Source organism: Zootermopsis nevadensis, unplaced genomic scaffold (assembly GCF_977971745.1).
Source record: "Zootermopsis nevadensis isolate Lab colony 2312 unplaced genomic scaffold, Znev_1.0 Znev_ptg000017l, whole genome shotgun sequence".
Lineage (NCBI taxonomy): Eukaryota > Metazoa > Arthropoda > Insecta > Blattodea > Termopsidae > Zootermopsis > Zootermopsis nevadensis.
Genome location: NW_028259149.1, coordinates 5,923,924 through 5,941,860, shown reverse-complemented (window position 1 = coordinate 5,941,860; position 17,937 = coordinate 5,923,924). Strand labels below are relative to the sequence as shown.

Sequence of the window (17,937 nt, the reverse complement as noted above, 5' to 3'; positions counted from 1 at the left end):
CGCAATAGCGTCATTAAATTTCATCACTATCATACATAGCGTCGTTGGGATTAAGGTGCGTATAAAATTAAAAAGTATTTATGACTGTAATATTCGCCAGCGACACTGATTACCTCAACAACGACATAAGTTCCGTAAAAGTTTCTACAAAATTTCTAAATGCGTTACATAGTTGCTGAATGCGTACACACACATAAAATTGCTGCAGTTAACTTACGTTTTGATAGCTTCTGTTTTAACAATCTGTTATTGTCTCTTCAACTAATTGTAAATCTCGAAGTCGCGCATAACAAATTTATGAAAGTGATTAAAATTAGTTTATTTTCTCACTTCCTGCAGACACTAAAGTGACTCAATTCAGCTTTATGTGACAGAACCTTCGCGTTACACATCTTCCTATACAGGAATAAAGCAGATTTTTACGATCTATTACGTTGATACTGATAATTATGGATCAACTTTTCACAGCAAACATTAGAATACGAAACACATTGCACTGGAGGTGAAAATATTGCTTCAGGGAACATACATTTAGCAATTATAAATTTAAAATTAACGATTTCATAAATAACTATTTTGTACACTTCAATGTGAATATGACTATTTGAGAAAAACAAGTTTATGCACAAAAAACACAGACACATGTCTTTGTTGAGCGTCGTGACCCACAGGGTTAGTTCACGTCCGCAACGGTTCCGTATATTCAATCGGAATTTATAAATTTGACAAAGGAATAACGCTTGCAAAACACGAAATTAAGAAAGGTAGGACGCTTTAAGCAGCAAACAGCCACAATGTCTGTCGCTCAGAGGACAGGAAACTTAATTAGTTATATGCCTTTCAAAGGACAAAGGACACATATTACCAACTTTGGAAATATCTTCAAGCAGCTAAAAGGCAAAGATAATTGGTAAGAGGAGGGTCACGAAGACTCTTGTCAGTATAATGACACTTGAACCGGGAATACAACCAACTCATAAAACATCGTGAAAATTAAATTTTTCTTATAAAATAGACAGTATTCGTTATAATTGGACAACGGTGTGCAGCTCCTCTTATATTTTATTGCTATTCGAAATATCAAATGCAAATGACGACGAAATGCGTGTCTGTTACGTGGGAACATATTACGGACACACAAACTTGAGCTCAGCAGTTTGTCACCTGCACCCTACCTTGTTAACAGACACGTGCTGTGCACTGTGTAGATAATTTACGTGTTCTCTTGTTAGTGAAATACATATAAAATTTATCACAAAACTTTGTGACATGTGATACTTCGCTTTTTGGGCTTGAGTCGCATTCGAACAGGCTCACACCCGGAGGCCGAGCCGAATTTATACTCTGAATTTCAACCGCAGGACCTTAGGGACAAAAATTCGTGAGGGATCATTGAAATACACTGTAATTTTTATATTGAGTCACTTTCAGTCTTTGCGACTGGAGATGATTACTATAATTTGGTTCAGAAACTTTCATCTTCCCATGTCGCATGTAAGAAGCTAGACTAATCACACTTCACTCCATGATCAGCCAAGTAAGGAGTCACAGATGAAGTCCCTAACGTCAGGCAGACGACACTTTAACGTGCTGCTTGCTTAGTGCAGTCGCCAACCTCGCAAGGCGGTGACAGGTCAGAGTGGAACAATGGTGAAATAATGAACTGCAGGGGAAAGCCGGCGAAATTGGACAAAAAGCTGTTCCACTACCACTCCATCTACTACAAATTTCATCTGAAGTCACCCGGGATTGAATCCGGGTCTCTGCGGTGAGGAGCCTGCGCCTAGCGCCTACCTATCCACCCACCCATCCATCCATCCATCCATCCATCCATCCATCCATCCATCCATCCATCCATCCATCCAACCATCCATCCATCCATCCATCCATCCATCCATCCATCCATCCATCCATCCATCCATCCTTTCATCCATCCATCCATCCATCCATCCATCTATCTATTGTTGATTTAACGACGCTATTTCAATAGTCCAGACTACATGTCTTTGAATGAGAGTGAGTAATGAATTGGGAAGGATGTGAAAGAAAGCGGTCGTGGCCTAAGTTAAGGTAATATCCTGGAATTTGCCTGGAGGGACTGAAAAAACTATGAGAAACCGCAGTCAGTAAAGCCGGTCACCGGGCCGAGATTTGAATCACCATCTGAACGCATAAGAGTAAGCACAATGTTACTTCCTTTCTATGTGTGTGAAACTTGATCCTCCTTATTAAGAGATGAAAGCAAACTGAGAGCATTTTATAACAGGGTCCTGAGGGAAATATCTGAAAGCCAAGAGAGAGGAAGTAACATGAAGATAGAGGAAAGTATATAATGAAAACCTTCACAAAATATTATTATGTTGATCAAATAAAGGGAGACGAAACGGGCAGGACACGCAGCACGCATGGAAAAGATGTGAAATGCATATGACATTTCAGTCTGAAGATAATATTAAAACTGATTTTAAGTAAACAGGTGTTAGGGTGGGGATAGTGTTGATTTGGCTAAATATGGTTCAGTGGTGGGAGTTTATGAACATTGCAACGAATATTCGAGTTCAAAAATAGAGCAAATGTCCTTGACATCTGAGTGATTAGTCAGTTTCTCACGTGATTGTGAGAAACGAGAACCCATCGACTTACGTTAACAGTTCTTGATATTTTTCATCTGGCGGCCCCACAGACGTCTTCAAATTCCCAGGAACCTATGACAATATTTGATTATCGATAAAAGTATATTTATTTACTTATTTAAACGAGCGCATCTGTTATGTTGGATAATGTGAATTTATTTAGTGAATTCTAAACACTTTCCTTTTGACGCATACCTGATAGCTGAGGAATTTAGCCTACTTTGAGTGCAGTCACTGCGTAAGAATGTCCGTGCTCATTTCTGGAGCAAAACTTAATTTCGTCGAAAAAGCTTCGCTTCCTCTGCAATACTTCACTTCCCCTATCAGGCGCCGGTGTAAACGCACCTTAATCGGCGACGGAAAATTTTTGTCTGCGACATTATTTAAGAAAAATGTTTATTTATTTCTGTTGAAATAAAAACCTGTCCTTATTTGACCCAATTTAATGTCTACAATGCATTTTTTAATAATTCTTATTTATTTTTGCTAGAAACAAAACATTTACCTCCTCTAACCGATCTTCTCTTAATATTTTAAATTGAAAAACATTCCTCTTGAGGCTTCTTTTTGCAACTAAAGGTAAAAACCTGATAGAATTCATATTGGTGTTTTATATACCAAGTCATACCGTGTGACTTATGCAAACGTTATAAAGTTGTATGAAGAAAAGGAAATTACTGTACAAAACTGAGAGTAAGGTAGTGGAAGTTAAACTAAAATCAAAGGAACAGAAAACATATAAAATGAAAGCACTGTAATCCAGCATCGATTTATAAAAGTCACATATAGAAGGCACTCGAAGAAACTGGTTTAGTTTCTTCAAAAATAAAATGGATTTAACTACAACTTGTTTGCTTTCTATTCCGCGTGGGACATAGGAACAATAGTTCAATGTGCCCGCTTAAGCGCATTAAAATATAATTTTAATTTCGCTGTCTTGAGGGTTGTTGCGCCATGTAGTCTGATAGAAGTTTGCCGACGTTTCAGTGGTTCACCCCTGGATATCGGGAAATCCAGACGACAGCCATGTATGTATGTGTATATATATATATACACACACACACATACAATCGCCGCTGTCAGAAACCTCAAATTTTAACTGTTATGCATATATTATTAATAATTTAACGGAAACTATTCAACTTGATCTATGGCACGTTCATTATACGACAGACCTATTACCATGAGCAAATTTCATTCCCTTTGATTCATTTAAGGCCAACGTTGTCTGGAGTAAATTTATTTTAAGGATATTTCGCCAGATTTTCATGTGAGATAAAGTTTGTATTAGATAAGAGTACACACATAAGCCGTCAAATAATAAAATAATGTGACCGTAAATGCGAATTTACAGCGGCGCCTAAGTACTGTCGATAAAAACGGAAATGCTAGTGAAGACTTCGTCTACTTGTTCATGCCACGCTGCGTGTAATGACTGGCCAACCGGCTGATTGCTATATCGTCGGTCTGACAGACAGATTGAATTATAAACCTCACTAACTGATACTCTGCATGTTCGCCGGCTCATTAAGCACATGTTGCGTTCATTAAGCATCTGACTGCATAGCTGCGTTGCTTCTGACCCAGGACTTGGTCTCAATTAATGCTACCTGCCCGCCTGACTTCCTCATTCCATCATAGAATTCCTGATTCTGTAAAAATATGGTTTGCATACACTTCCACTTCTTATATTTAACATTTCTTGAGAGATTCCGGCTGCCATATTACTTGGAATCTATAATAATCACTTTAGTAGAAATACCGAAATAATTGACAGATTAATGATGATATCATTTAAGTATAATTCTGTGAAATGGAGGACAGTAAATGGTTTTAACATTTTCATGAAAATGCACCTAAAATTAAACCGTCAACTTATATTCTGCTAGGAGCCTAAACTAGCCACCCCTCAGACTTCACCTCAACATTACTAGCTTGTTATGCATAAAATGTAAAACGGCGAACTCTACAGAAGAAAACATATTTTCCAGACCCATTCTTTGTAGCCAGTCCTAGTTAGTCCCTACCTGTGGGCCGGTCTACTGGATCCAAGAGATCCGGTGTCACCTGAAGTCGTCTTTCGAAACGCAGTGACTTTTAAGGTTGTAAGATTTTCCAAGACTTAAAAAAGCAAACGATTGATAAAGTCCAAACGAAATAAAATAGTAACGACATAAACACGCCAATCACTCTTAAATCAATAATAATCCGCGTTATTTAAAATCAATAAGGTCTGACAGACATACTTGCTAATCAATTGCTACAATGCTATAAACACGTTTTCTCGTATTAAGATAATCTGATTAAAATCTCTCATCTCTCTGACGCTGGGAATATTCTCAATGCGCAAGAAGATACTCTCTGTACACGTTTCAAAAATGTCGACGCTCACCCCAACCCTTCTAGGCAACCACTCCCGTTTCTCTCACAATGCATTTGCGTCATCGAGAAGACGGCGGCGCTATTTTGTATCTTAAAAGACGACGCCACGACGCGAGACGCCGCCCGGCCATGTTCCAATTTGCCTCCTTGACTCTTTTTCTTGTTACTTCTCGCCACTGTCCGCCCACTCGGTCTTGCAGTGTCATGCTCGCATAGGATAAGTCTCACTGTATCCCACGATATCAGACCTATTCATACAATTTTACTGACTTCTATATCCAAGCTTCTCTCAAGCGATCTAGGAGGCTTTGGTCTGCGTGTACCTATTTCCATGCGCAACCAGAGCAACGCTTATGGGACTCTTTGTTTCGGGATTTTGTTAACTTATTGAAAATGTATAGAATTTTATTATTTATTCTTCTGTTTTATCTACCGAGCTTTATCCAGGTCAGTGACGAATCTTGGTCTTGAAGTAAGATAGTGCTGAAACGAAATATTAAATCGTCCAACAACGGCACCACAACGATGACATATTTTAATAAAAATAATATTACTATGTTTCTGATGTGTTATATAGTAAACAATTCTTTTATTTTCTCCAATTTTATTAGTTTGCCAGCGCAATACCAGCCAGACCTGAGCATCCGCCATTGTCCCTAATTGAAATAAACGAGATAATTCAATACTGAAATAAAATACAAACCCTCTTTCTGCTGAGTAGGATTTGAGGGTCTCACGGCGGCAAATACAAAGACTACAACCCAAAGTACAGCCATCTTATTTTATTTTATTTTTCTGATTATTCGATTTTATTAACAGGTTTATAAGTTACATAACAACGCTCTGTCATTCACCAGGACATGTGTTCTCTTCCTTCCTTAAGTTCATCCTTAGTCGACATAACATATAGGCACGCCTTTATAGAATTGTGTGCCCGCTAGTAACTCACTACCATTGAAACTTTATAACAAATAATTTCGATTAAAATTATATATATAAAATTATTAGCGCCTGATAAAACAATTCTCATGCGGGGGGGGGGGGGGAATCGATTAGTTATTGAACGCTTAACCCCTGAAATTTTTATGCGAAGATCGATTTTAAAAGCTACCCTTAAAACGGCTGTCTTCTGGACTGTGTGCGCCGTGTAGCCTGGTAGAAGTATACGGACGTTTCAGAGGTCCTTGCTGCCTCCAACATCTGGGCAATCGCCCTCCAGACAGCCGTCTTGGTATTAGCCGCCGTAAAAACCTAAATATCACTCAATAAACCTCTACGAGGAGGCATCTGTTCGCTATATTCGGCTATTTGAAGCCCATCAAATCAAGAAAGCCAAGAAACTCTGTTCTTTACTCGTCGCCCTGAAAATGGAGGCAGCAAGCACCTCTGAAACGACCAGATTAAACGGTGCAACATCCCAGAAGATAGCCACTTTCAGAGAGCTACACTCGTCTTCCTCACTTGATTCAAGCACGAACCTCTGTCACACACCTCTGTTGTTTCCTTTGCCCCCTCCCCCCTCACCTCCACATCCAAACTGTAATTAGAATCTTGTTTGTCATCGCATCTTATCCTCGCAGTAAAATAAATCCATGTTAAAGAGGAAACTGACAAAGCAACCCGTGTTTAAAGTAATATTCAGAAAATGTATTCCGTGATATATTCCACGAATGTCTAGTAACTAAAGATATGCATTTAATCGGATCAGCCAAAGAAAATGAGAGAAAAAAATTACACGAATAAATTGGAGTTTCTTTTTAACTAGAAAGCATCCCCCGCATTTCTTTACAGAGGAACGGACGGAAAAGTTTCACGTCATGAAATATCCCACCAGTTTCAGAAGAATTCAGTTCAGCTTCTTTAAACATTTCTGTACTTTGTAGTTTGGATTGTAATCGAAGCTTAAGGAATGTCGACGTTATGTGTTCATTACCAAGCCTTCAATTTCTCTTAAAAAGCCTTATTAATATTCGGTCAAGAAATAAATGCTGTAGTGCCTAGTTAAACCGATTAGAATAACATATGGAACACATTCTGAAGACAGCACACAAGTCGTAATAATGCAGCGCCTTTTCAATTAAAATGTAAAAAAATGTACTTAAAAATAAGTAGGATTTGAGGTTTTCATCGCCTTGATGATGGAGGCAGGAAAGACCTCTGAAACGTCGGTAAACGTCTACGAGAATACACGGCGCCACAACCCAGAAGACAGCCATCTTCGAATTTAAATATAGTGTACATAAGCCATAATATTCTCCTCAGCATCCTGATTTAAAACACGCAGGGTCAATATGTAGTATGTATCTATTACTATGAACAGTAATTAATTTCAAAAGACCACTACCATTAACTAATTTTAAATAAAACCCACACAAGTGGCCACGCTGCAACCTAATACTGTATAAAGACAGGGACTGGTAAGCGAGGGACAGGGTGGGAGACAGTGGACTGAGCTGATGAAACCTGTGAGGCCTAGCATGTACGTTTTATTATGCACACAAAAAGGGGTATTAAGTTTGAATACATTAAGGTGAACATTAATTACTTAAACGTTAATTAAGCAAAGAATTAATAGAACAATCTATTGCGATCATATGCGTAAAATATCTGCTTAAAGATTCCATGTCGTGATTACGTATTGAAATTTAATGTTTGTGGAAAAAAGATTCGAGGTTTCACATTAGTTTTTTTTAGCTGTCAAAAACTGTCATCCGCTCTTGACTTCCTGTAAAGTTTCTACAAACATCAATCAACTTGTAGACCTGTGAGCTCTTGCATGTAACGATCTAGCAAGCTTCGTTCGCAGGACATAATTTGCCACTCGTCCTGTTGCTCTCCTGAACTCTCAACTACGCCGATAAAACGGGAAAACTTGAAGCAATACGCAATGAAAATAATTCGTGACAGAAAAGGTCTCATCATACGAGTAAATATACTATTTGTTGCCCCGAACGCCGTGTAAATATCCAACATGTAACACACATTTTTTAAGGAACTCCGATGTAATGTGCTTTCACTCAAAGTACTATGGATTGCCCCGAGGAATAGTATTTTCCACAGCATCTCTTCCAAGCTTGAATCAGGAAATTGCCAAGACTGAACGCCTTCAGGGGCCGCAACCATCCACACAGAAGAGCACACGACATTTGACTTTCTCGCTGCTGTATAAGAGGACTTTGAAATGCGAAGCAAGTAAATATCACACAGGAATCTTACATTTTTATTCACAAAATTTTATTTGGACAAATTATTTTATTGCAGTAGAACACCTGATTTAATTCAATTTTGCTTCAGAATAAATAACAAATGAAAATCAGATTTCTTTGCATAAGGACGTAAATAAACGTAACTGCATCTAGTTCGAATCAACAAAAGGTTCAACACTGGTAATGGGCTTATCAATGCCCATCACTGGGCAGCGCCATGAAAATATTTCCTTCAGCACCCACGATAATGTGATACTACCATTCCATTCTTGGTTTCCCAAGTGGACGTCTTCCAGGAGGTGCTCCCAGCATAATCTACGCATTCCTCACCCACTGCCAAAACAGCCACCTGCTCATTTAATACAGTGTCTCCGATTTCACTCTTCCAACACTGGGCAACCTGCATAATTAACGAAGGGGTCGTTCATGTTAACCCAGTTAACTTGCTTAAAAATGAAAATATAGTCCTCTGTCTTACTTTAGGAGTTTACTGGTACTCCATACATCGGAACACGGCAGACCAATGAGATGAAATGCATTGTTCGCCAGCTACAGCCAGCTAGACGTTGTTAGCCAGATGGTTGAGGCTTACATTCGCCGTGTTGACAAATGAAAGACAATTTAGTTTCTGTTATAGCCTAATTAAAACATTCATCTACAAGCATTTTCCAAGAGCAAATATTTACTACCCAGAATGCAAAGTGGGTTTCAGAATAGTTCTGGACGCAGTGGCGATGTAATAATTTCATAGCATTTGTTTAAGACGCCACTTTGACGCCACGTTTCTTAGAAGTTACCGCCTGTCGTTCAATATTCCTCCCACTGAAAAGACAAATAAGTGACTTACATGCGACATTCTGGCTACTGACTTCCCAGCCTCCGAGATACGTACTTATTATTATTATTTCTCCCTACTTCGTCTATTATTTCATTGAGATGTCGATGTTGATCTTCTGGGATTCAACACTGAAGTTAGAGGCACCATGTTCCTCCGAAATGTCGCTATGTACCCACAAGTCCACACGACGTTACAACCCAGAAGACAAACATCGACTTCTTCTTCTATTATATCTTGTTTTAAAATGGACGAATAAAAGGATAGATTATCCATTTACGAATGTAATATTCATACAAAGTGTGAAGAAGTGCCCTAATTTGTATAAAATGTAGCTTGTCAGAATGTCCAAGAAGAGGCATGGTTGACAACACGTGGGTAAGGAAATTAATTGTCCTAAGTTCTAGAGGGCTACATTTATATGTTTGGTAGCACGATACGAGAAGCGGGTTATTGTCATAGTAAAATTCTATTGTTCAGTATTTTTCCCGAGACGGATTTATAGAGAATAACTTCAACATTGTGGCAGAGGCCTAACTGTAAGTTAGATTTTTACCTGTGCCATTTATGAAGCTCTGAGTTTAGAATGAAAGTGTTCTGCTCCACTTTTCAAGAGACCAATAGTGATGAATGAAAAATTCATTGCAGTTCATAAAAATGGTTGTAGAATGGAAGAACAAACACCCTCACATTTATTGGATTTGACTGCGTCTTGACTTTTTTGTTTTTCGCGAAGAACGTATTTTACAGAGAGGCGTTCATCGCAAAAGAAATAAATTATAATTTAATTTTAAATTCTTCTTCTCTCCGGGATATTATTACATGGGCCACTCTTGTGATAAAGCATTCGTAACGCCTCCGCTGTGTAAACACAAGAAACTTGGAACAGTTGAATATCGACTTGTGCTAAACTAATTAAAGCAGTTGGCAGATTTAAAAAAAGAAGGAGGAGGAAACATGGAAATAGGAGAAGAAGATTGAAGCTTTAAAAAAAAGTTGTCTGTTACTCTTTTCAACAGATTTCAACATCACCTTGAATAAAACCAGAGGAATACATTTCAGTGTTGGGGGTCGGATACAGGAGAAGTCTTTCAGAATAGGAATCCACTATTACAACCTGACGTCTTACATTTCGCTTCGTTTCCACTGAACTGTGTAAACAACCCGCAGAACGTGCATATCTCTGTAACTCACACGAAAATGAACACCATTCTTATACTTGACTGGCTTGGAAGCTTTTTACGCGGATTCATGCATCGGCAATTTCGCAATATTACGTGAAAGTTCGTATCTAACTCGAAAGCAGAATCCTCCTTTCAAAACTAATAGTCGCTCAGTTAGTCAAGAAATCCCACAGATTTTATGGAACCTAAGGTTTTTTATCGTGTCCACAAGGGCCAGCACCTGTACCTATCCCGGCCAACATTAGTCCAGTTTCCTTATAATGCATTTTAAAATTATCCTCACATCTGCATTTGTTCTTTAAAGCGGTTTTGTCCCTTCAGATTTTTCGATTCTAATTATAAACCTATACATTCTTTTAATCTTCCATACGAAGTATACGGGAAACCCCCCCGCCCCAATCACGTCCTCCTTTATATGTTCGCCGTAATATTTGGTGAAGGGTGGAAACATCGTAAGCCACCTCCAGGCAGGCGTTGTTAGCCAGCTAGTTAAGGTTTCGGCTTATTCGGGTAATGAAGTATTCTTTTAACATTTTGGACACATGCAATGCAGAATTCGTACTGGAAAAGCACTAAAATTAAATTTATAACAGATGGCGAAGACCTATAAAGTCGATCAGTTTGTGCAAAAGTGCATTTCAAGAAGCGTGCCTGATGTGTACAAATTTGTAACCCAGAAGACCGCCTAGGTAAGTGATGCAATTTATTTCTTCACTCACCGAGAAAATGAGTAAACAAAAACAAAATGCTCTCAAGTGAATTTTTGTCTTTTTCATTTCGTAAAGAAAACTCAAGCTGCAATAATCCAGACCAGTAATTCGTAAGAGACGATATTTGTGGTTCTGATGTCAGTACGATGGGATCGCAACTCATGAAAATATTGAATATTTATTTAACAGTGTTTGCTCATATAAAACAGCGAGCAGCACATAGTACTTAAATTCTGATTATAGGAAAAACAACATAAATATGCCTTTATTCCGAGACCAGCCAAGCACCGGGCCATATACGAAGCCCCTCACTTAAAACAGAGTTTATGATAATGTGCTCCTTGGTTAGAGCTATCGCACACCTGGAGTGACTGCCGACGAGTGTGGTGCAAGATCAAATGATGATTAACAGGGAAACCGAGTAACTCAGAAGAATAATCTACTTCAGTGCCACTTCGTAAGCACGAGTCTTACATAAACGATTCTGGAATTGAACACTACATTAGTTTATTAATATGATTATGTCCCAAATACGACGTGTTTAATTTCGAAACGTGTCCCCATGGTTGCTATGAGCTAATTAATATGCGAAAACAACACTGTTCTGTAGATTATACTAACAAATACAAGAACAGGTAAATAAAAATTGTAACGTTTTTCGTTCTGAAATTTTCATCCTCCTGCTATGTCCTCTACCTTAGGTCAAAATATTTCCCTCAGCACTCTTATCAGACGCATTTATTATATATTTTAAATACATATAATGTCCTTTAATATTTCATCATATGTTCACTGGACTGAATAATGACTTACAACAGACCCTAAGATATGTAACAACATATTATACCAAGACGTAAAAACGTCCAAATAGCAGTTCCGACACACCCAGAATTAACCTCTTCTGAAGAACCGAATATCCTGAGGTATTTCGCTGTTTTCATCAGTCCCTCCACGCCAATCACATCCGTTTAGTCTCACAACTTTCAGGTTGGTCACAGACATTAACTCATTTATAATAACGTACTTTGGGCACCAATGGAATAAATAATACACATTTGTTGAAAATATAATGTTGAGGCACACTTGCATGTTTAAAAACTGACATCTGAAGGTAATAGGCTCGTATATGTTTTGGATATACAACGAAATTCTTCAAATGAAATATGCTCCGTTAATCTGATTATTTCCGGACCAGTATTTCTCTTTCTGGACCGTCTTGAAAAGATGGTGTCTGAAGACGCGGAAAAAGGACAGGAGACATTATTACTTTCGACAAACGTACAGGCGGAATGAATGGCTTGTATTCAGGCCGACGAACGAATGTACGCTCAAGCTGGCTTAACTACGTTTCTGGATGACATATGAGTGTACTCTGCACGTGGGTGGACAGCGGCTCATGAACTGTGCTTTTTAACCCTTTTAAGTGGAGCAGAGAAAAACGAGAACTGTGTACGATAAAAATCTCAATTGCTTACCCATTCATACGGTTTTTCCTATTCACCTAAATCCGTGATATTTGACGTCATTCTATTCATACTTTACTTTACAGACAGGTCGCAATATAATAGCATGAAACGAGATGTCAAAAGCTGACAAGAATTTAATGCTCTGTTAGCTTGTGCATAAAATCCGGGTTTCAGTTAGAATTGTCTTAAGTCTTCAACCCATTTTATTACAATGGACCTATTCCCGCATAAAGCACCCGATTATGTACGCCGTAACAATGCTTTGCTAGCCAGATTTTAAATATTAAAGTTTAGTTCTTAACTTCAGCTTACTGGCCAGTTATTTAGTTTACACATCAAACAGGTTAGTTCTATGATCATATTAGTAAGGTGCTGGTCACGAATCTTGGTCAGAGCGAGGCTCTCTGCCGTTTTCCTCAGTCCCTTCATGATACTGCCGGGACAGTGTCTTAAAACAGGTCACAGTCGCTGCCTTCAAATTGCGATAGTCAGGGTTATGATGCTTCAGGTTAGTGAGTGCCTTGAACGCAAGATGGTCGTTTCACGAGCTTATTGCGTGTGAGAGCAGTGCTCTTTGATGGGAATTTGTTAACAATGTAAATTCTTTTTAAATCGGTTTGAGCCTGACTTCAAGCACGGTTTTAAGGTAACTGCTCTCTCTGCGCGATTTCCACAACGTTATTTAATCTCACTTCAAATACTAAACGGAAATTAAATACTGGTGTTATAAATGTCATTATTTTCTCTATCAACTTTTTACTTTATCTTTACATTTTTTGTCAAACGTTCTTCGTTCCCACTTTCTGTTTCTCCCATTCTGAGAAGCCTATGTAGTTTTCTTTTATGAACTTTTCAAAATATCTGGCCAAAGCGTATTTACCTCAGCCACCAAGATGGAAAACCGGGATTTGTTCCCGGCAGAATAGGGGTTTCTATATTACCCATCGTGTCCAGACTGGGTCTGAGAACTATCTTGTCTCCTATCCAATAGCTAAAAGGGCTTATTCCTTGCGGACAAAGCGACCGGAACGTGAAACTGGCCGCCGAGATTTAAAATGCGTACACTCCATATAAGCTACCATGACACAACGTTCAGGGACATGACATGACGGTATAATATTAAGGGCCAAAGCGTCTTAAAAATACAAACAAATATATGTTGAATTTCACTAAAAATCTAATATTAATTTAATTTAATGTGAGTTTAAATATATAAATTATACAATCTAAATACCTATTAATATCAGAGCATTTTTATTATATTTCTTGATTTATCTAATTATTGAAATATGAGACCTTAAGGAGTGATACGAATTTAAATATTATAAAGTGGATCTCTATGTTGAATTTCCAAATTCACAATTTACTCGGAAAGCACATACAAAGTTCCTTGTTTCTTCCGATCACCCAGACTCATCTCCCGGCTCGTGAATCGGCCAGCCTGTCTGTTCAAACAAACAAGTGTCAGAGGGTTTAAACAGCTGCCCTTCCACTTCCGTTAATTAGTACACAAGGCACCATGTACGTCGCGCCATGTTTGAAACTTAAACAAGGCTAATTAACAGCCATAACCAATTTGCTGTCAACACGTCACCATGGCAATGAATATTCTTTAGGCTAAACAGATTACCCTAAGGTTTTGAAGACATTTTGCACACGTATCTCTCTTCAGTCCTGTCCTGCTTTCGCTATCAGCTCTACATGAACAAGAATTTAAATATATACCCGAAATGCGTTCTATGGGACATTTCATTTCTCACTGTCGTAGGTTTATTTCGGGTGTTGCCTTACTAACTAAAACTCCGTGGAGCAGAGTCCTTGAGAAACTCGTAGTCAGTCGGTTCGGTAGAAATTTACGTATTTCATGAACACATGTTCACAAGAGACTGCTAACAGTATCCATCCTGAGCCATGTTACACTCTCCTGTCATATTGGTTTAATACCCACTTTAATATTATTCTACCATCAACGTGCACGTCTTCCAGCTACCCCTATCCCTTCATATTCGCTTCACATACCCCACCAATCTCACTTAATAATATCTGGTAAAGAGAAGTTGTATAAATATTGCTGATTATTTCAGATTTAAATCTATTTTACGACTTCAACGGCAAATCTTGAATTTAAGTTATCTCTACAAAAGTCTACATTTAAAAATCACTCAAGGTAATAGACACAGCCAGACTATAGCCCTTTTCAACTTAAGGATTACACCACGATTTATTCCAACTTCACGAATTCATTCATATTTAGCGTTCCGAATGAATTGCTACCTTCTTATTGGTACGTGGCGTGACTTCTGTCATAAATATCCCAACCAAATTCTGTGTTATTTTCTTGCTTCCCGTCCTATAACAGCAGTCGCCCTAGTTCTTCGGACCCTGACGAAGAGAGCAAACCCCTGAGAGATTTCAGGTTTTCACGCGGCGAGTATGAAATGGCTGTCTTATTGGATGATGCGCTATGTAGTCTCGTAAAAATTGACCGACGTTTCAGATGTGATTACTTCCTCCACCAACAACTGATGTCACCTCAGAAAGTCGGTCAATTTATATGAGACTACAAGGCGCAACATCCCACAAGACATCTTTAAAGTAAACACTTGCTAGACGCATAACTCGCTCCACGCACACAGACCACTAGCTCGGTTGAAACACTAACTTTCTTGTAGTTCAGTCTCAAGTTAATTTCCGTGTTTCAGGTAAAATCTCGACGATGCGCTCGGAACCCGCAGAAGGTTCGGCGGCGGCGGCCGCTATGGCAACCAGCAGCGACGCCACGGAGCTAGGAGGATGCTGGGAGCAGAACGAGGGGTCTGATGAGCCGTATTCTGGCGGCAGGAGGAGTCGCTCCGGGCGCAGATCCAGACGCGTTTCCAACGTCTCGCCAGAACTCGACCTCACGGACTCCTCCTCCGTGAGTAACTTGCACACTCAGGTTTAAGGAAAATTAAGATTTTGTAATACATCAGGTCCGAGCTTTTCTAATGTCATTGAACAGATTCCAGCGTTGACGTATTTGAAATATTAATATCCTATTTGGTATACGCACGGAATTCCGATAGAACGAAAACACCCAGATATATAATGAATGCGAAATATAACCACTGCGTTAACCCACTTAATACCATAACCATTAACGTGTCAGAAATAACACACATTGTGTTAGGTTATAATGCAGTTATGCGTGTTTCTGCCAGGGAATGACCTCGTAATGCACTACAATTTCAAACGTGGTTCCAGGTATTACGACCTGTAGGTTGGAACTGCGGCTTTGGATTTGATAGTTATCTTAATTGCAATGTAGCGATGCCGAGGCTTCAAACGCATTTATTTCTAATTCCAGGTTCCGCAATTAACCTACAGCAACTAATTTGTAGTGACTTGAGTGCTGAAGTTCACTTAATCTCTCAGGGATTCTCTGACAGATCCCTAGGATTCATCGTTGAACCGGTTTTGTATGCGATTCTGTAATTCCATCTCTTAAACCGCTACATTTTGAAAATCCGTTAATCTTCGAGGTTCAGAATAAAAAAATACAGTCGTCATTCACTGAAGGTTGAATGAAAGAATGTGATTGCAGGGAAGCAAGGAGCACAAGTTGTAAACGCAAGTTTACGTCTCGGAGGTGCTTGCTGTCTCCATCATCAGGGCAATGAGGATGATTTTTGGGTAATTTATACTGCCGTTAAATAATGTATCAATCAGCTGTATCTGATCGGTATTAATCCAAAGGATTTAGTGAAGAACAGACAAGCTTCGTCAAGATACACAAGCGACAGGTCCCGTATGTTACATGCGATCTCCTTTAATAACGACACCATTATAATTTTCTCCCGTATTACAGAATACGTTTCCTGGCTTTGTGAGTGCTCTGTACCAGAGAGCAGAGACTTACGTTTCAGCGATAGTGTATTTAATAGTGCCTTGAAACTACAACGTTAAACACCACATTCAGAACTGAAGTACAGACTGCACCGTGTAAATATACCATGTTTGGACTTGGGAATAAGTTATCGCCAGCTAGCTAATTAACTGCCCTAATGATGGGCACAATAAACACCTCTGAAACGTCGGTAAACTTCTACCAGACTACAATGCGCAACATTCCAGAAGACATTCATCTTCACGTCAAAATTAGTTTCGTGGATTTTAATATTTATATGGACGAAATTGTCCAAGAATGGTAAATGAAATTAAGTTTAAATTTTCTAATAAACAATTTCATAGCCAATACTTTGCTATTTGCCGACGACCAGATTGTGACATCAGATTCAGACAACAATTTACAGGAGGCAGTACGTAAACTGAGTATATCATCTACGAAGTACTCTGCTTAAAAATATTAATTATCAAAACAAAATTAATAGCTTTTAAGGGTGTCGACCCAATCCAAGCTAAAATTATTATTGATAACGCAACCATAGAAGAAGTTACTTATTTTAACTACCTGGGCTATAATATTTCATATAATAACAATGACACCAACATATTAAATAAGTTGGGGAATTTCTTGACTAGCTGAACGTGTATTATCTTCTCAAGAATTACTCTGCTCCATAGAGTTAGTTAACAGAATTCGATATAGTATTAACCTGCTTAAAATACATGGTTGTTTAAAAAATTACAAAAATTCTAAATCCAATTTCTGATAAATATTTGATACTAATTGATACAGAGTTATAAAAATTCATAGGCGAGGTATTAGTTTCTCTCAACTAAACAAGCGAAATGTTGAACACCAGGCTTACGTATTATAATTTCAAAGAGACAGGTCCTTTTATGTGGAACATCAAAGTGCTGGATCCTTTTACAATGGGCATCAAAGTACTTTATTGAAGTGCACGAGTTTGTTACATCAGATCTCTCTAACTGTGGATCGCGGATAACGGCTGGGTCGAAAAGGGCATAGAAATTAACACAAATAGCTACCGATAGCTGAAAGCTGGCTAAAACTGAAACGTTTCAGGACGAAAACTTAAAAATACTATTTTAGCTTTAAAAAAGCAGATTGCACGGATAGCTGAACGTCTCGTTTATATCTGAGAGGTTACCGTTTCGAATGTCGGTCAGAACACAAATTATCCTGTTTAATGAAAATATTATCCTTCTCATGTTCCCGAAACGTTTTTTATTTAATTAATATGCACACTGTCAATTAGATGTTCTTGTAAAGTGGTAGCCATGGTTGACTAAAACTGCAGTAAAGTGACATTAAACTTCCTTTTCGGTAAGAGTTCCCAATGCACAATTTCGCTAAAATCTTTCACGAGTGTGCCGTTGAATCTAGAGTCACGATCCTGTCCACAAGGCGTCATATCATGCATAGAGGAAATAAGTTTTTCACAAGCTAACACTGAGACTCATCGCCCTGAAATCTTAATGTAAATAAAACAAAAGCGTAATATTGCACTTTTACAGAATATTCGTATTTTCCACATGAATTCCTTGCGGGTTCTCGTACATAACTGGGTTTGATGTTCACTCATTGCATATAAATTATCGACATACCCATATTTGT

At 38.5% G+C, this 17,937-nt stretch overlaps 1 protein-coding gene across 2 annotated transcripts in view; it reads left to right on the top strand.

The window, feature by feature from the left end:
• Window positions 1-17,937, top strand: part of LOC110834499 (basic helix-loop-helix family member dimmed) — a 76,005-nt gene that overhangs the window by 48,686 nt on the left and 9,382 nt on the right. For both annotated transcript variants that reach the window (XM_022073706.2, XM_022073705.2), the window contains exon 2: window positions 15,119-15,333. In XM_022073706.2, coding sequence (XP_021929398.1) covers window positions 15,133-15,333 — 201 coding nt within the window. In that variant the 5' untranslated portion in view covers window positions 15,119-15,132. The remainder of the gene's footprint in view (window positions 1-15,118; window positions 15,334-17,937) is intronic.